We start from the raw sequence: 21717 nt of genomic DNA on the forward strand, positions 1-21717 counted from the left end.
TACGACTGGATTCCCCGTCTGAAGTCTATGCCACACGAAACACACACACATGGACGTAGATTTCAGAGGACGTTATCATCAGTATTATATAATAGAAAATAAATAATTAACTAATTATTGTGCTGCGGAGCATAGCAGGCAACCCTTGGAAGTAATAATTCCCATAAACAAAGAAGAAGACACATTACGGCCAACAATAATTATTTGTTTGGGTTCCAAACCCCGAAGAGCCGGCGGTGTGGCAATCGGACACCAGCCTTGCTGTTGTAACAAAGCCGCCAAAACGCCCACAAAATGGTAACACCATCAACGGCGGTGGCAACAACAGCAGCAGTATCATCAGCATCAAATGACAACAACAACAACAGCAGCAGTACCACGTCGTCGTCGTCGTCATCATTATCGTCTCAACAGCAAACAGCGACATCTCTGGGTAACCACCACAACCAACATCAGCAACAGCAACCACAAAATCATCAGCAACAACAACTGCACCAAGATGTTGCCCAAGCGTCTTATGCAGCGACTCAGGCAAACAGCACTAGCACCACAACAGCGACAACATCGTCTTCATGCAGTGGCCCTGCCGCCTCTATACCTCGACAGCATCCAAAGAAACGTAAATTTGATCCATCCGAATTGGATGAGGCCAATGATAATCAACAGCAGTCGTCGTCACAGCCGCAGCAGGTCAAACAAGACACAAATGCGGCACACAACAACCACAACAGCAGTAATGGTGGCACACCGACAGAGATTAAATCCTCCAGTACTGTTGCAAACCCCACCGCCATCACCTCCTCCCCCTCAATTAATAGCAACAACTCCTACACAACAAATGTGGTTGATGCAGCAACAGCCATTAGCAGCAACGGCAGCACTTCAAGTAATGGTGGCACCAACAACAACAACAATGCCAGAGATGGTGCAACAATCTATGGTGGTGTTACAGTTACCGCCACCACCACAAATGGTGCCATAGACAGGGAAGGCAGCGGTGGGTTAGGTATTTATACATTGCGCACAACAACATTTGGTTCGCCATCTCCAGGAGGTGGATCAACGGGTGGTGCTGCCACCTCAACATCCTTGGCTCATAATAACAGCAACAACAACAACAATGATACCGGTAGCGGGCCTCTGGTATCAATTGCCTCCAAGGCCAGTACATGCATGGAAATACCCGAAAAACGTACAATTATAACAAGGTAAGTAGTCGGGATAAACACTGAATGGATTATTGTGGGATAATCGATTTGTGATATTCGGATAATATGGATAATTTTTTTGTTTTTTTTTTACATCACGGATAAATGATTTATGTTGTTTGGATAATGTCTCTGCATCATTTGGATAAATCGGATAAACTTGTGACGTCATTTGGATAATTTTTTTTAGTAGTGGATAATAATTTTAGAGTATTTGGATAATACGGATAATGTTTAAATGTCATATTGATAATGCGGATAATATTTCTTCTGGAAATGGATGCCGTGGATAATTTATTTAACATCATTTGGATAACGTTTTTTCAATAATGACATACACATTTTGACCAATTTGGATAACTCGGATAATACGTTTTGTGTCATTTTAATACCGCGGATAATGATTTTACTTGAATTGGTTAACGCGGATAAATAATATACGTCATTCAAATAATATAGATAATGTTTTAATGACCTTCAGATAAGGCGGATAATATATAATCTTTTTACGTTGGATAACGCGGATAATATTCTTACGCCCTTTTAGTGTCATTTGGATAACTGGGATAATAGTTTTCCGTCATTTGGATAACTCGGATAACAGTTTTCCGTCATTTGGATAAAACGGATAATGTTTTAATGACCATCGGATAACGCGGATAATATTTGTATTTAGTTTAGATAACGGATAATGTTTTTACGGATAATGTTTTTACATCATTTGGACAAAACGAATAACGCGGATAATACTTTTTTCGTCATTTGGATAACGCGGATAATATTTTTACGTCAATTGGATAATGCCAGTAATATTATTAGGTCAGTTGGAAACCACGGATAATATTTTTACGTCATCTGGATAAAACGAATAATGTTTTAAAGACCTTCGGATAACGCGGATAATATGTGTATTTAGTTCACATGACGCGGATAATGTTTTTACATCATTTGGGCAAAACGGATAACGCGGATAATACTTTTTTCGTCATTTGGATAACGCGGATAATATTTTTACGTCAATTGGATAATGCCGGTAATGTTATTAGGTCAGTTGGATATCACGGATAATGTTTTTACGTCATTTGGATAAAACGGATAATGTTTTAAAGACCATCGCATAACGCGGATAATGTGTGTATTTAGTTTATATGACGCGGATAATGTTTTTACATCATTTGGATAACGCAGATAATATTTTTAGGCTATTTAGTTAAAACGGATAATATTTTTACGTCATTTGGATAACGTGGAAAATATTTGTATATCATTTAGATGACACGGATAATGTTTTTACTTCATTCGGATAACGCGGATAATATTTTTATATCATCTAGATAACACGGATATAATTTTTCGTTATTTGGATAAAGTTATGTTTATGTTTTTACGTCATTTGGATAAAGCGGATAATATTTTTATATCATTTAGATAACACGGATAATGTTTTTACGTCATTTGGACAACGCGGATAATATTTTTATACCATTTAAATAAAACGGATATAATTTTTCGTCATTTGGATAAAGGGGATTATGTTTTTACGTCATTTGGATAACGCGGATAATATTTTTATGTCATTTAGATAACACGGATAATATTTTTACGTCATTTGGATAAAGTGGATAATGTGTTTTCATCATTTGAATACAGCGGATAACGTCTTAATGACACTCGGATAAAGCGGATAAAATTTTTACGTCATTTGGATAACGCAGATAATATTTTACGTCTTTTGGATAATACGGGTAGTATTTTTACGTCATTTAAATAATCCGGATAATGTTTTAATGTCATTCGGATAACGTGGATAATATTTTTACGCCATTTAAATACAGCGGATAATGTTTTAATAACATTTGCATAACGCGGATAAAGTTTTACTGACCTTCAGATAAGGCGGATAATATTTGTATTTAGTTTAGATAACGCGGACAATGTTTTTACATCATTTGGGCAAAATGGATGTTTTACGTCATTTGGGAACTAAAATAACATTCTTACGTCCTTTTAGTGTCATTTGGAAAACTCGGATAATAGTTTTCCGTCATTTGGATAACTCGGATAATGTTTTAATGACCTTCGGATAACGCGGATAATATTTGTATTTACTTAAGATAACGCGGATAATGTTTTTACATCATTTGGACAAAACGGATAACGCGGATAATAGTTTTTTCGTCATTTGGATAACGCGGATAATATTTTTACGTCAATTTACGTCAGTTGGATAACACATATAATATTTTTACTCCATTTGGATAAAACGAATTATGTTTTAAAGACCTTCGGATAACGCGGATAATGTTTTACGTCATTTGGGAGGACGAATAATTTCTTTCGTCCTTTTAGTGTCATTTGGATAACTGGGATAATAGTTTTCCGTCATTTGGATAACTCGGATAATTTAGTTTAGATAACGCGGATAATGTTTTACATCATTTGGGCAAAACGGATAACGCGGATAATACTTTTTTCGTCATTTGGATAACGCGGATAATATATTTACGTCAATTGGATAATGCCGGTAATATTATTAGGTCAGTTGGATAAAACGGATAATATTTTTACGTCATTTGGATAAAAGGAATAATGTTTTAAAGACCTTCGGGTAACGCGGATAATATGTGTATTTAGTTTAGATGACGCGGATAATGTTTTTACATCATTTGGATAACGCGGATAATATTTTTAGGCTATTTAGATAAAGCGGATAATATTTTTACGTCATTTGGATAAAGCGGATAATATTTTTATATCATTTAGATGACACGGATAATGTTTTTACTTCATTCGGATAACGCGGATAATATTTTTATATCATCTAGATAACACGGATATAATTTTTCGTCATTCGGATAACGTGGATAATATTTTTATGTCATTTAGAAAACACGGATAATATTTTTACGTCATTTGGATAAAGTGGATAATGTGTTTACAACATTTGGATACATCGGATAACGTCTTAATGACACTCGGATAACGCGGATAAGATTTTTACGTCATTTGGATAAAGCGGATAATGTTTTAATGCCTTTCGGATAACACGGATAATGTTTTACATCATTTGGATAACGCCTGATAAACGTTTTGTGTTATGGGGATAACACGGATTAAGTATTTTTCGTTTTTGGGATAATATGGATAATCAATTTCTATTATTTGGATAAAGTGGATAAAATATTTACAACTTTTGATCATGATTTGGGCTCATTCGGAGAACCCAGAAAACGTATTTATAATTAGGATATCATTGATATTTTTTTAATTATTTGGATAACGTCGATAATTGATGTATATATTTGGAAAATTTGTGTTTGGGCTCATTCAGAAAAAACAGATGAAATATTTATCTAATACGTATAACACGGATACATTATTTGGATAACGTGGTTAATCGATTTTCAGAGTGGATAAAATATATACGCTTTTTGGTTACCTCGGATAAAATATTTACATTGTTTGTATAACGCGGATAACGCGGTTTTTGTCATTTAGATAGCGCGGATAATCGATTTGCATTATTTGGATTAAACGGATAAAATATTTTCGGTCTTAGATAATGACTTTGGTTCATTCAGATAACCTAAATGATGCATTTATCTCATCCGGATAACACGGATAAATTACTATTTGGATAATATAGTCGGATGAAATATTAATGTTAGTTTTCGTATAGAATATTAGCAACATATATCTCAGCTTATGGACATTTATCTGATTAGAAAAACTCAAACAAATTATACAAGTTTTACGGATAACGATGTACAGCATTCTGAATATCGCAAATAATGTATTTTTTGGATTAATTATATTATTTAAATGAAGCGCATAATTTTTTTCTTATTATGTTAATAACATCCCCTTCTCTTTTTTGTATTACTGTTCCCTTTTTAAAACGCTCTCTCTCCAATTTTTCCCCTTACAGTTCTCATGCGAGCGGAGGTGGTGCGACAACGTCGTCTGTACACAGCAAACAACAATATGTGATTAATGACAACAACAATGCAAGCGGTAGCAATAGCAACAACAACAATTCTATGAACACCACAAACACAACAACACCAACAAATGGCAGTAATAACAATAGCAACAACATCAACAACAATAGTAATCAACAAAATAATGTTGCTGGACAACGATATAATTTTGTACACCAACCGCAACAACAACAACAACAACCGCAAACAACTCACAACAAACACCCACAGATGCATGTTGTTGCTTTGAATAGCAACAACCACACCAACAACACTACTGGGGGGCAACAGTCACAAATGTCGCATCATTTACAGCAGCAGCAGCAGCAACAACAACAACATCATCATCAATCATTAAGTGTGGTGTCCACAGCACCCCAACCAACAACAAACACAATAACAATATCTGCAAATGTTGTTAACACATCATCTTCTATGTCCTGTTCCACCGCATCCTCCTCCTTCGCCTCTTCCACATCCATGTCCACGTCCACATCGACCAACGATGAGATTGTACTTAATCTAAGTGATTGGATTAATACACGGGTACTGGCCAAATTGAAAAACTACTATGCCCCGGGTGTAACACGTCAACCGTCTGCTGCCCTGTTGTCCTCATCATCGTCCACGTCCGCATCGTCATCATCAACATCGCCAAATGCCGCCATCATCGATGTGCCACCAAATTCAATTATTGTCGAATTTGATCCACCAGAAAATAGTACACACCTATATACCGATGTACTTAATAGTGGGCGTTTTAATGTGATATTGGACGCAAGTCCACCAGCGGCTGATGTAGGTTATCCCCATCGCTATCATCTTCCTTTACACCCAAAAGGAAAACATAAAAAATGAAATCGTTTGATTTTCCTCTTCTTATGTTTTTTTTAGCTTTTGGAGGATACACGTGTCTGTGTGCGAACATCCGTAGAGGGCCGCGATGGTTGTGTATTTGTTGAGGGTACCGTTGTCGAAGTACATCCAGCAACGAAACAGTTTACAGTACAAATTGGAACTACGGAAACTGGAGCAGCAATTGTAAGTTAACATTTTTTGGGGATTTATGTTTATAATAGACAAAAGAAGAGCGGGGGAATGGGGGAGGAAGTTTTGTAGTTTTTTTTAGTATGAAGGATGAAAACAAATTCTGGAGTTCTAAGAAGGGATTTTCTGATAGCCCCTAAGAAGACCTTTTTGGAATTAATTAGGAAGGCCAATTCTATGCATTGAACTTAATCTTCCTTTGGGTTTCATTGGTCATCTATGAGAAAACCCAATTGATCTTCTTTGAGAAGAGCCGTTGGGTCTATTACGGGAAGATCCTTAGTTACTTTTTTTATTAGAAGATTCTTAGGTCTTTTATGAAAATATCCTTAGGTCTTCTATTAGAAGACCCTTAGTTCTTCTGTGAGAATACCCTTAGGTCTTCTATGAGAACATCCTTAGTTCTTCTATGAGAAGACCCTTAGGTCTTCTATGAAAAGGTCTTCTCTGCTTAGGTCTTCTATAGAAATATCCTTAGGTCTTCTATCAGAAAACCCTTAGTTCTTCTATGAGAATACCCTTAGGTCTTCTATGAGAACATCCTTAGTTCTTCTATATTCTATGAGAAGACCCTTCTATGAAAAGACCCTTAGGTCTTCTATGAGAAGACCCTTAAATGAAGCTCTCTTTCTTCTTCTCTTATATGCGATCAAAAGGCCCCTTTTTACTATTTAACAATTAAATACATGACCTAACCTACTATGTAGATCTAACCTCACTAATCGATTTTTGTTTTTTTTTTTCCTCCAACTTCCAGTTAAACACTGTAAAACGTGCCGATTTACGTTTACTGTTACCGCCCTGGTGGGATGAACTAAATGAGGTATCGCCACTGCAGACAATAACACCGACAGTCAGCAACAAAAAAGTCGCAACGGCAGTATCATCGCCACAATCGCGACGAACACTTGTTGCCACAACGACAACGGTACAATATCCGATGAATCATCATCCTCATCAGGGCAATAAAACGCCCACTGCTCTTCATGGACAACACCAACAGCAACACATTTATCAACATCATCAGCAGCAGCAGCAGCATGGACATCATCAGGAACAGCAACAACAACAACCCCCACATCATCAATTGACCACCTATATCAATAATAAAATTGTAACTCCCAACAGTGGAACTGTAGTTCTGCAACGTTCATCGGGTCAGCATACGGTGACAACGCAACAAAAACCCGATGATTATTATAGGACCATTGCAACATCACCATTTCAAACGGCCGGAGGGAATATTGTCAATGGCAGTGGTGGTAATGTGGTGGTGACAACAGGTGGTAGTGGTGGTGGTGGAGGGCAGCAACATAATGCCTATATATTGCAAAACACTGCAAATGGTTGTGTTGAAGCGGAACAACAGTTGCTGGCGGGTGATGGTCATCATCATCAGCAGCAGCAGCACCACCACCACCAAACTCAACATCATCATACACAATCACATCATGCTGGTGGAATCGATGCTAAGACATCTGAAGAACTGCTAATACAACAACATCGACGACAAATACGTCATCAGCAGCAGCAGCAACAACAACAATCACAACAACATCGTTCCAACACCACCAACCCCACAGTTGTCACACAATCAAATTCTGCCACACCCGCCGCCTACGATGACTCATACGATTCCGATGAAGAACTGAAACGTGTTGACATTGGCGGCTATGCATCGCTGACCGATGCCGATCCGGAAAAGCTATCCGGCGGCAGTAAACGCAGCAGTATGCAAAGTCGCGGCAGCTCATCATCAGCACTTGAACAGAGGCTAACACCACGATCTCATCCAGCTACTCCACGATCTCAAGCAAATACGCCGCATCGCTTCAAAAAAGGCGATATTGTCGAATCCGAATCGGGCGTACGCAAAAAATTCAATGGCAAACAATGGCGTCGATTGTGTTCGCTATGTTCGAAAGAATCTCAACGTCGAGGGTTCTGTTCGCGCCATCTCAATCAGAAGGGCAATTCGTTGCGTTCCTCGGGACCGAGTCGTTTTCCAAGGTAAGGGATAAGGGTTTCGGCAGATAATAAAATTGAGTTTGAAAGTAATTTTTGGTTGTATGTTTTTTTCGTTTTTCCAGTGATATTAGCAGCCGTTCTAGCAGTAAAACTCAAATCGATGAGGATACATCTCGTGATTCGGAAACGTCACCAAATTATCGTATTACTGGTCGTTTTGATCAGGAAGAAACGGATGTCGCCAATATGTTGGGTGAGTTGTTTATAAATAAAATGTTGATTATAGATTGAGAAAGAAAAAATAAAAAAAAAACTAAGACGAAGATATGTTTGACTTTCTATAGAAGATCTTTTGATACTGTCTGATGTTCCACGGGTAGATGCTGATTTGTTCTAAGAAAGAATGTTCTGACATTGTAAAAGATGATATATTAGTCAAGGTTTATATGAGGTTTTGTCATAGAAGAACAGGAAGTCTCATATAAAATCATTATGTTTTAGTAGAATAGCAGGAGATCGTCTTACATAGAATAGCTGGAGGTCTTCTTACATAGAAGATCTGGAGGTCTTCTTCCATGGAAGAATTTGTGGTCTTCTTCCATAGAAGTGCTTGACATCTACTTTCATAGAAGAGCAGGAGGCCTTCTTTTATAAAAGAGCAGGAAGTCGTCTTCCTTAAAAGGGCCGCGAGGTCTTCTTCATAGAATAGCTGAAGGTCTTCTTCAATAAATATATAGATGCTTCTTAAATGTAACGTTTGGGGTTTCCGTACCAGATAGGACAATATTGCATATTGACGTAGCCAATAAAATGGAAATATGCGTAGTCGAGCAGCAAAAACACTACGTTATTGGTAATCGACCGGTCAAGGGTTTCACACATTTAACCTAATCTTAACTTTAGACTTTAAAGGTGCACCTTTCTGAGCCTCAACAAGATATATGTATATATTTAGTCCTCTGTAATAAAAAAACTGAATTTGTACAGGCTTTATTAGCCTCGGTAACTGTTGTCTGATCATGGTTGGTATCACTGATATTTTAATATTCGTGTTTCCAAAGTGTTGTTGGCAACACTAATAGCTTTCGATTTGGTGTGATAATGCCATCACACTCTGGCCAACACTACAACAACAAATCAGCAACAATCAATGACAAATTCCAAAAAAAAACCCGTTGTTTTTCGCTCTGTCCCTTTGAAAATAATACAGAAGCCAATGACTTTTTTGGACAATGGCAAAAGCAATAGCAAGCATGGAAGAAGAACAAGTTGATCAAGAAAAGAAGAAAATGAAGTGAAGTGCAGTGCAGTTTTCCCCTTTTTTAACAAAATAAAAAAATTGTATAAAATACAAATAAAATTGTATTATATTTTTTGAACAAGGAAGTCTCAAAACTAAAATTGGATATAGAATCCTTAAAAATTGTAAAATAATTGTGTAGACTTAACTTGACAAACAAAAAGTGGAAGAAGGGAAAAATACAAGAAAATGCATGCTTTTCAGGATTTCGATTTGGGCGCAAAACTCTATCTACAGTGTTTGTGTATGTGTGCAAAAAGATTTTTAAAATAAATATTTTTTATAATCTAAAATTGTATTTTAATTTTAATGTTTATGTTTTATTCCTGCAGTATCCCTGGGTAGTTCCCGTTCCGGCACACCCTCATATTCATCGCCCGTCAATCATGGCACCTCACCCATGAATGCCAATAATTCTCCCGTGCCACCGGTGGTGGCCACCAACCGCCAGAATTTCTTTACACCCATTGGTGGTGGACCGGTAACGCATTCACAAGACGCCCACGCCAACAAGTGGAAGGCTACACCGTCACCGGTCATGTATAATGTTATGGGTGCCTATGGTCCTCAGGTGATATGCCCCGAATCGGTTAGAGCCAATAACAGCAGTAGTTCGGTAACAACAGTGCCAGCACCGCCACCACCACCTCAACAATCACCAGTGTCAATGGTAATGCATCAGCAGCAACAGCCTGCAGTGGTGTCCACACCACCACAACAGCCAATTATGTCGCCACATTTACCCTTGACACCTCAACAACAACAACAGCATCATCATTTGCAGGCTTCAATATCACCGGGGCCGCCACCTCCTCCCATGGTTATTACATCGTCGTCGGCGTCATCAGCGGGAGTTGGTCATTCAACTGGCTCAGCAACAATTACATCAATGGCCCATGCCACAAGTGTCATAAGGATATCACCAGCGGCAGCTGCTTCCTCAACTACAGCCACAAACATGACCAATGCAGCATTGATACAGGCCCAGGCATCTGCTGCTGCTGGTGGTGGTCAGTCATTTCATCCCGTTATTGTGGATGCCACACAATTAATACCATCGCTACCGGCCCATCAACAACGGCAACAATCATCACCTTCGCCACAGCCACAAAATACTGGACTCAACTCAATTCAGGGTATTCAACAGCAGCAACAACAACAACACCATGCTGCAGCAATCTCATTGAATCAAATGCGAATGCAGAATGCAGCAGTTGGCGGTGGAGCAACATTGTTGCCCTTGCAACAGCAGCAACAACAACAGGTTAAAGCACAAAATAATACACCTCCCCATCATCAACAGCAACAACAACAACAATCTATTCCAAAAAACGGCATTAATGCGGGGTCGATTTTTCACTGGCATACGCTGCTGCCTCATATCCATCAGTCCCCCGTTAAAACCCAACAAACAGCCACAAATTATTCATTAGCCGGTATTGTGCCACCCACACCCTCACCGACCATTTCCAATACCACAGAGGCAGCAGCATCAACGCCACCACCACCATCCTCCTCAGCGTCATCAGCATCCCATCACCATCAACATATGCCAGTGAATAACAACAACAACAATGGTCACATCACCATCAAACAATCCATGCCATCTCCTGGTTCCGGAAATCCCTTAAATTTAAGTGACGCCAATAAAAATTCAGCCATGGCCTCATCGGCATCCGATTTAACAAATTCCGCCGATGACATCGATGATCAATTGGATGATGATGTCTTTGAGCCATCGCCGAAAAACGAAAACACCAGCAGCGGCAGCGTCAACATGACCGCCAGTAATTTGAGTATTAAAAACAAACGACTGGAACGTTTTAATAATGATCAGCAGCAACAACAACAGCAACACTACAACAACATAATAAAGGGCAGTGGAGGTTTTCGGCCTAATATTTACAGTAGCTCAGCGGCAGGTGAAACAACAACGAGTGGTGGTGGTCGAAGAGGTGTTGGAAACAATGAGGTAAATGATGGACGTGAAACGGCAACAACAACTACGACCCATCATCATGCAGGTGGTGGTAGTGGGGCCTCCAAAAGGCGCTCCCAATCCCTAAGTGCTTTGCAGCAACAGCAAAATGCTGCTGCAGCAGCTGGAGGAGGAGGAGCTGGAAATGCAAATGGGCCTGGTGAAACATCGGGTAATAGCTGTAAGGAACCCATGAGTCCCATGACAAAGGTAAGCAATTGTCGTTCACTTCCCCTCTCTCTCTCATTCACTCTATTTCCTTACATTATTATTACATTTAATTTCGAAATAACCTTTCTTCTACAGAGCAAAATACGACGTCCCATGAATGCTTTTATGATATTCTCCAAAAAACATCGTAAATTGGTACACAAAAAACACCCGAATCAAGATAATCGTACGGTTAGTAAAATCTTAGGTGAATGGTGGTATGCCCTAAAACCAGAAGAGAAGGCACCCTACAATGAATTGGCTTCCTCTTATAAGGATGCCCATTTCAAATTACATCCCGATTGGAAGTGGTGTAATAAAGATCGACGTAAATCATCGAGTTCGAGTAAAGGTAGCGGTACAGCTGGTGGCGGTGGCCAAAACGCAAATGCCACCGGTAGTTCTACAACAGCAGGTGGAGGTAACGGTGATTTAAAATATCGTCTCGATTCCATTGATGGCTCAGATTCTATAGATCAAGAACATAGTCCCACCACACCTGGTTGTTATACCGGCTCTGGATCATTTAATAACAATGGTAATCCTGCTGCAAATGGTGGTGTCGGTGGCCCTAATGCCGGTGGACCGAATTCTGGAAATGATATGCAAACTGATATTATTCCATTGACCATTGCAACATATAATACTTCGTGCACGGAATCGGATCCAACGACAATTAATAGTCATCATTTATCGGCACAGAAATGTATTAAAGAAGAGCCAATGAAATTGGATATTACATCGGAAGAAGAACAGGTGAGGAACAGGAGTATAATAATTGGGCACGAAAAAGAGAAAAAATGTTTATTTAAAATAAATTTCAAGTCCGATAAAAAACATTTCGATAGAAAATTTGTCCGGTGACAAGCTTGTCTCTATAGGAAAGTTGTCCGATAACAACCTTTTTTCTATAGAAAAGTTGTCGGATAACAACCTTTTCTATAGAAAAAATACCCGTTAACAACCTTTTCTATAGAAATGATGCCTGATATCAACATTTTCTATAGAAAGGATGCCCGATAACAACATTTTCTATAAACAATTTGTCCGATAACAACCTTTTCTATGAAAAATATGACCGATAAAAACATTTTCTATAGAAAACGTGTCCGGTGACAGCCTTTTCTATAGAAAAGTTGTCCGATAACAACATTTTCTATAGAAAAGTTGTCCGATAACAACATTTTCTATAGAAAAGTTGTCCGATAACAACATTTTCTATAGAAAAGTTGTCCGAGATCCATTTTTTCTACAGAAAAGATGTCCTATAACAACCTACTCTATAGAAAAGATGTCCAATAACAATCTTTCGATAGCAGAGTTGTACGATAACATCCTTTTCAATAGAAAAGTTTTCCGATAAAAATCTTTTCTTTAGAAAAGTTGCCTGATAACGGCCTTTTCTATAGATAAGATGTTCGATAACAAGCTTTTCTGTAGAAAAGATGTTCGATAACAAACTATTCTATACAAAAGATGTCCGATAACAATATTTTCTATAGAGATGATGTCCGATAACAACATTTACTGTAGAAAAGTCGTACTTTTACAATTTTTTCTATAGAAGATTTGACCATTTATCTTAACTGATTATCCTCTTTTGTTTTCTTCAACTTTATTAGATGGTCATTGACGAAGATCATGATGAACAGGAAATGTGTAATAATAGTAGCAGCAACAACAACAGCAGCAGTAATACAAATTTATACCATCAACAACATGAAGCACAAAATTCCAATAATTCCTCTTCGGTTGATCTCAAGTGTCGTGAACGTGTTACCGATTCCGATGTCGAAGATACTGGTCATGATTATCGTAAAAATCTCACAGCCATTAGTCATGCTGTCAATGATAAGGTAAGCAGTTATGTGTTATATATATATTTATCAAATAAGATATATCGGTACGAAAGTATTGAACATTTAAAATAAAAAACAAATTGTGCTTTTTTGGTGCTTTCAATTGTATTTAATATTTAAATATTTTATTTTTCTTCTCTATTTTCATATTCTCTTTTTGTAGGACGACCAACAACAGCAGCATCAACAACAGGCCACACCACCGGCTACCTGTAAACCAACACCGTTAAAAGCTTTGCCACCAAATTTGGAAAATAATATGATGAAATTTAAACAAATGTCGATGCTATCATACCCAAGTCCCAAAAATCCAATTGGTGTAACACCTTTCCAACCCACAGGCGAGCAATTTTATCAAAAAAGAGAAAACACTAAACAAAACAAATAACAAAAGTGAAAGACTACTTGTGTACAGAAATTCTCCTTAAATGTCTATGGCAAAGAGCTTTCTGTTCATATTAAGAAATATTTTCTTATGTGAAAACCTGAAATTCGTCAGGTTGAAGAAACTCCCTATAGAAGTGCCTTCTAATAAACCCTTTGGGTACTAAATGTTATTTTTGTAATAAAGTCTGCCTAGAGGAGAATTTACTACTCTTCCAATGAAAAACTTAAAGTTTCTATTTGTAGAAGTGAATGTGTCATACTATAGAATATCTTCCATGTCAATGCATCCTGAGAAATGTATTTATTGCTATTAAAAGTTAAAATACTTGTGAGAGGCTTATTAATATATATTTTTTTGTTCCTATCCTTTCTTCCAGAGTATGCTTCATATATAAATATAAATCTACTCATAACTTTTTGAGAAGTATTTTTCATATTGATTTTTATCTTAAAAAACACATTTATTTGTAGAATCGTTTGCCCTGATAAGTATATATATATATATATATGCCCTTGATGTTTGATAAATATATTCACTTTTGTTGTTTGATTGTTTTTGTTTTAATATACCCACATTTTTTCTTTCCAACCAATAATAATATTCATATTTTCCTGTTTAGGTGGTGCTTTTAAGACTATGCCCATAAGTCCAAAGAGTACAAAACACGATGAACAACAATCACAACAACAAATTATTATTAAACAAGAAGATCTCATGGATGTTGCCTATATTAAACAAGAACCACCCTCGCCATATAAATTGAATGGTAATGCAGGAGGAAATGCCAACAATTCAACATCGTCGTCAGCAGCATCCGCAGGAGTTGGTGGCGGTGGTAATATTTTTACCTTTAATGTGCCACAGCAACAAAACAAATCTTCACAATATACTGCTGGTGGTCCACCATTACGCAGTCCTACAGATCCAAGAACAACAAGTGGTATGTTTGCTTTTTTTGTTTTTGTTTTTGATTTCTTAATATTTGTTTTGTTATGCCATTAAAAAATTCATTGTAATCTCATTTGTGTAACTAATATTTATATGTATGGTATATCATCATCTCTCTAACGTACTTAACCTCTTCTATTCATTGCTGTTATTTATTACATATATATATTGTTTCTTCTTTCTAACAAATTTTTTGCATACCACCTTACACCCACAAACCACCCTCGTCATTACAACAACTGTGCCAAACCAACCATCCAATCTCTCTCTCTGTCTTTCGAATATTTAAATGCTTTCTTTTTGTTTATTTGTTTGCTGGGTTATTTTGGTTTCTTTAATGTGTGTATGTGCGCTCCATTTTGTCAAACTAACCTCAACGCATAATCCCCCCTCCAAAATACAAACTCCCATCAAAAACCACCCAAAAACCATTAACCTATCAGATCAATCCGACACTGATTTAAAACCGCCCATTAAAATGGATACCAATCAAGATGATGATCCGGATGATGCCATCTTATATGATGATGAGGACTACGATGATTATGAAACTGAAACCGATTTTGATGATATTGAATTTTATACCATACCAAAAACAAAAACCCTCTTAATATCATCGACTTCGCGTACTCCAACACCGACAGCAACGACAACAACAACAATACAAACAAGTGGTGGGACAACATGTGGTCAACAGGGAATTACAACGACCATGACGACAACAACAACTAATATTCGTTTACATACCATAACACCGCCAATTGCCAGCCGACAACCGCAACAACAACTACAACATAGCTTTGTACATTTAAGACGTTCGATGACACCACAACAACACACTTCCTCCCCACATCGCCACTTAAAGAATTTACATTTTCGTCGTGTGGAAACACCCCCCACGGTTATAACCCGAGTTCCCACACCCTATGGCCATGAACATCAACAGGTCATCAACAACAACAACAACACAGTAGCCACACGGCAAAGTATTGTTGTTACGCCAACACCAATTATAAAGGTTGGCAACAGTAGTCAACATCAGCATCCAAAGCAAATAACAATTATAAGGACCCTGACCACGCCGCCTCCTTTGTTTTTTCGTACCATACAAAAGACAACAGCAGCAGCAACAACAACGGCAAATAAAACGGAAATAAACCCTAAACTCCAAGTTAATAGCATATCAAACCAAAAAACCACATCATCCCCTTCTGCATCATTGTTAACATCATCATCATCATCATCTGCTTCCACAGTGTTGTCCTCATCATCATCATCCGCTTCATTATCATCTACCACATCATCATTATCATCCTCATCCTTTAAAAATGATTTGAATGATACTAAAAGCCAATATCCCACAATGTGCTCCTCTTCCTCCTTAATGAACACCACAACTACTACTACCTCTACTGCTTTCCCCTGTAACAATAATAATAACAATCCAAAAACAACAACAACAAAAACCCTATTGCTGCGAAATATCAACCCAAATGCAAATGGTGCTGCCGCCAACAAACCACCATCAGAACAATTTGCTGCCACCAAGGCTACCGGCAGAGCGGCCATACTCTATGATGCCTTGGTATTGGATACCCTAAATGATGACGATATTGCTGAGGAAACCATATCTCCAGTGAAACAAGAAAATGATACAATCCGCTCATCCTCCTCCACACTGCAAGAAGATGTACAACCAAAAACCAACACCCATATTACACAGCAGCCACCACCACAAACCATGTTGCTGATTACCGATGCCAATAGTTTAAATCGGCAACAACAGCAAAGTATTGCCCAACAACTGCTGCAGCATAAAATGCGACAGCAGCAACAGCAACAAATTCCCTTATTGGCAACAACAGGATCGAACGTCAGCCAAAGTGCACATGCTGGGGCTCCCACAACAATACGGCCCTCAATATCGTTTATAAGTAAAATAACAATACCGGCAAATGCTCGTATACTAACCAATGCCGCAGCAGCAGCAGCAACATCAACAGCACCAAATGCAGGACACAAACAACAACAGCAACTTTCCAATAATAGTTGCGGCAATGGTGGTAGTACCATAACCATAATTCCAGCCAATACTAACAACAATAATTCTAACACTAACAATAACAAATTAACAACTAACACTATTGTGGTAACGGGCAATAACACCAACAACAACAACAAATCCAATGCTGCTGCTAACATTTTAACCAATTGCTCTTCCTCCTCTGCTGCAACTGGAACAAATTTTTTGTCCAATAAAAATTGTACCACCAACACAGTTTTGGGTAATACAATTGTCACTTCAACGCACTCCTCTTCTTCTATTCCCTCCACTTCAATAAAAACCTTAGGTTCCCAGGCAACTTCATTGACGGTCGTTTCATCATCAGCAGCGTCAGTGCCATCATCACCAGCAGCTACCGCCGGCGGTAATGGAGGACAACCAAAACAGCAACAGATATTGTTTGCTGTCAATAATGCAATGCCACATCATCAGGTGAGTAACAGAAAAAATAGATAAATCGAAGTTTTCAAAAAAATTGAGGTTATGTTGAAAAACTATAAAAACAAAAGTTTAGTTAGAAAAAGTAATATTTTTAACAACTATGTTTGTTGTTTCATATTCTACAGTATGCTGCCCTATTACCCATGCATCAACAACAACAGCAAACACAACATCCCCCACAACCGAATGCTCTACAAATGCAGTACATTTTCAAGAAACACAATGGACAAGGTGAACTCGTGCCTACCTCAAATCCGAATGCTTTAATTTTACACAATTATACTCAAGGTATGTAGAAACAAATATGCTCTCACTTGTTATGAAAAGTTTTAAATGGTTTCCCGCCCAATTACAGAACCCCTTCCAATATCACCATCCCACAGAACATCATTGCCAACGACACCCAAATCGGCAACGGAAACTAGTTTCCAACGTAACACGACAGCAGATGGTAGTTTTGATGAAGGCGGCGGCAGCGATGTACAAAAACAACAGGATAACAATGAAATGCAACAACAATTCATATTGGCACCAACACCCGCTCAACTGGGTAGAGCACCGCTACAACGTCGTAAAAATTTGTGTAAGTAATCCAATAAATAAATATGGAGATAAGACAAAAGGTCCACATGGTACATGCTATAGAGAAGATCAGTAGTTACCAGAAGAACTTATGTTTTTCATTCACGCTGATGGTCTTCTATTTCTATAGAAAACGAAAAGGTCTTCTATTCCTATAGAAGACAAGAAGGTATTTTATTCCTACAGAAGACCAGGACTTGTATTCCGAAAGAAAGCCAGAAGGTCTTCTATTACCAAAGAAGACCAGAAGGTGTTCCGCTTTTCTTCTATGGGAAGGGGAGTAGAATAGGAATGAAAGGAACCAGAAGGTATTTTATTCCTATGGAATATTAGTAGAATGTCTTCTATACTTATAGATGATCAGAATATCTTTTTTTTAATTTTCGTTTTTGTATCTTCCATTTAGCTGTGGGCAGTATGGGCTCTATAAAACAAGAAGGTGGTAATTTTAGTACCGCCACCATTCTATCGAATTCCAATAGTGGAGGAGGTGGTGGCGGCAATGGTGCCAATAATAATTTACATTCACCCATAATGGAGGGATCATCTCCGATAATCGGACATGTTTCAACGGTGACTATAACATCGGCATTGCCAACACCTACCTCATCGTCTACTACGCCGAACAGTGATGAACAGCTGCCGCTGACACCGTCATCGAGTAGTGGTGGTGCTGGTAGTGGTAGCAGTGGTGCATCGATCGGCACCAACAACAGTTCGTTACCGAAATCACCAAAATCCCTGCATGGAGCAAAAAAGAAAGCACAACAGCAGCAGCAACAACCGGATGGGAAATCAAAGTAAGTTGTAAACAATTTTTTTTAAGTGAATTCTTAATTTTTAATATTTTGATTTTTGCTTGTGTATCTCTCCCGCTCCCTCCATCCCTCTAGTGCCCTTGCTTCAAGTGTATTGGCTGATTTTGAAAAGAAATACGAGGCCTTGCCTCAATTCAAGCCAAAGGATTGTCAATCGCCCAGCGCCATTGCAGTGCCATCATCACCGCGTGTCTATGGTACAAATTATCGTAAGAAGAATGCTACTGCCCCACCACCAGTACAAAGAATACGTATGTTTTCAGCGAATATTAAATAATGCAAATTGAAACCGAAATAATTATCATTTTCTCTTTTTTAATTTTCTTCTTTTTTCCAAAGCAGAAAGCGAAGATGAGGCTACCGATGATACGGCTTCAATACCACCAACGCCGACTCAGCGTTTCTTTGGTCCAGATTTTAATATTGACACTCTAAGAGGTAAGTTTATTTTCTCTAAATTTCCTTACAGTAATAAATTTCCTTAATAAAATAAATTTATTTTCTTACCTAGAATTGGAATCATCGGATCAAACGGGACGTTCACCGCGTACCCCTCAAACCCCGCTGCAAAGTGCCCGCTCTGATGCCAGCGAGAAAGGTCATCGCAAACTTTTGGAACAGCGTCGTAATTTGGTATTGCAACTTTTTGCTGAACATGGTCTATTTCCATCGGCCCAAGCTACAATTGCATTTCAGGTGAGACAACACAATTACACACATGCTCTTTCTTTTTTGCTCTCTCTCTCTCTCTCTCTCTCTCTTTATCTTTCCTTTTTTCACTTGTATATTTATTCAATAAAAACATCGTTTTTCTTTCAGACAAAACACATTGACGTCTTTCCTCGTCGCCAGGATCTGCAATTGAAAATACGCGAAGTACGTCAAAAACAAATGAGTCAATCCGGTTATACACCACATTCGGCTGGCCCCATAACACCATCGGAGAATAGTAATCAATCGTTATCATCAACATCCATGATACCAACAAATTCCAATAGCAACAACAACAATACAAATTCAACGGGTAAGTTGACAATCAACATGGGGAATTTTAATAGATTTATTCGTTTAGAAATAGGATTTGGGACTTTAAAAAAGAGTGTAATTATTATTGTTTTTATTTGTAGTCATTTTGAATACACATCGATGTTTTATTACACATTTTGATATTCCAATAGAAAAAGAGGACTAAACCAACCGACTCTAAACATAAAAGAAGTGGGTCTTCTCGTATAAAAATAATCCTACAAGTCAAAAAGACCAAACGGACTTCTCACAGAAGCCCAAATGGGTTTTCTCACTGAAGACCAAATGGATTTATACCAAAAGGTATTCTCATAAAAGTTCAAAATGTAGTTTATAGATGACGAAAGCATCTTATGGAAATAGAAGACCATCAAACGGTCTTCTCGTAGAAAAGGCATAGCAAATATCTACTCTGTAAGACAGTTTGATCATCTAGATGTTTGGATATATATCAAAAGATCTTTGTGTTTTCTATCTTACTACCTCTAGGAAGTTTGATATTGAAAATGGGATAATCGTTTCACGTTTTGGTGTAGCCCCAATATTCTCATTGGGTCTCCCCACTTATCAGGATACTTTCCATATCAATATAACGACCGAGTTTAGGCATTTTGAATGTCCAACTAATTATGAAGGGTATAAAACTTAACGACTTTTTTATTTAAGAAGAGTAACTTCTTTTTTGTCCTCTAAAATAGAACGTCCCCTTTATTGTATCATTCTCAAAAAAATGCATTTCTTTTATAAAAATTCTAATATGCACTGCTTTATTTTCTTTATATTACAGGAATGTCATTGCAACAATCCATAGAACAACAACAGCAGCAGCAGCAACAAACACAACAATCCCAACAAAGTTAACTTTAAGTTAATCGGAACATATATTTGTTGGAATTTGGATTTCAATTTAGAAAAACACATTTCTTTCTTTTTCTTTTTTTTACAAAATTGACAAAATATCGCACAGATACACAACTCTTTATATAATACAATAATAATCACAACAACAACAAGAAGAAAATTCAGCAACAACAACAAAACATGCATAAAATGCATGTAAAAATGATAACAATATCATTGTAAGGTTAAGCAAAACAAAAGGATTAAGAATCTTTTTAACTATAACCCCCCCTTACCAATACAACAATATACATATACACACACAAACATAGAATTATATGCATACATACATACAAAACCATTAATAATTATATTATAAAACGAAAAAAGAAATAGTAAACAAACAGAAACAGAAATGAAAAAAAGTTTTACCACAAACTTTTAGAAGTAGAAAAAAACTCCCCTCTAATTAATAGCAAACGAAAAAAAGGAAAAGAAAACAAAATATAAAAGTGAACAAATGTTAAACACGCTACATAAGAAATCAAGAAGAACAACAAAATATAAAACGAATTATTACAAAAACAAAAAAAGCTAAGTATATCTAACAAAGTAATGTAATAGATTGGCCTAAAAACCAACCTCCCCTCATAAAGTTTTGTCGATTTGTTGAAATAACAACAATGAAATCCAAACGTTCTTTATTTAGGTTAAAAACAATAAGCAGAAAATTACGATTATATATTTGCAAACAAAAAAAAAACACAAAAATATGAAAATGGAAATGCGAAGATAAAAATGATGAAGATAATCTTAGTAATAATATACACAACAACAACAATTAAAGTCATGTTAGATTGTAAAAAAAAAACAAATTACCCTACACACATTTATACAAAACAACACTATTCTCCTTTCACCCCCACAACAACAACAAATTGTATTCATATTTCTAAAATGTATGTTCTTTCTAGTTTTCTTATTCTTTTTTTCCATAATTTTCTTTCTTTTTTTTATTTTCTTATTTTACCTCTACACACACGCACATACCGAACAATA

At 37.3% G+C, this 21717-nt stretch overlaps 1 protein-coding gene across 1 annotated transcript; it reads left to right on the forward strand.

Annotated features, from left to right (window-relative positions):
• Window positions 1-456: 456 nt before the first annotated feature.
• On the forward strand, window positions 457-20679 carry LOC133335488 (putative transcription factor capicua; the record flags this gene model as incomplete). The annotated part of the gene is made up of 21 exons (XM_061543764.1): window positions 457-1208; window positions 5233-5986; window positions 6083-6229; window positions 6993-7163; window positions 7263-8245; window positions 8326-8456; window positions 9836-11636; window positions 11790-12058; window positions 12113-12447; window positions 13314-13547; window positions 13714-13891; window positions 14558-14878; window positions 15330-17383; window positions 17518-17680; window positions 17748-17975; window positions 18414-18774; window positions 18868-19043; window positions 19135-19230; window positions 19304-19488; window positions 19612-19816; window positions 20606-20679. Coding segments are annotated over 21 exons (9618 nt in total), but the record flags the coding sequence as incomplete, so codon positions are not given.
• Window positions 20680-21717: the final 1038 nt, after the last annotated feature.

Source organism: Musca vetustissima, unplaced genomic scaffold (assembly GCF_032173495.1).
Source record: "Musca vetustissima isolate MV318-11 ecotype Yass unplaced genomic scaffold, APGP_CSIRO_Mvet_v1 utg1838, whole genome shotgun sequence".
Classification (NCBI taxonomy): Eukaryota; Metazoa; Arthropoda; class Insecta; order Diptera; family Muscidae; genus Musca; species Musca vetustissima.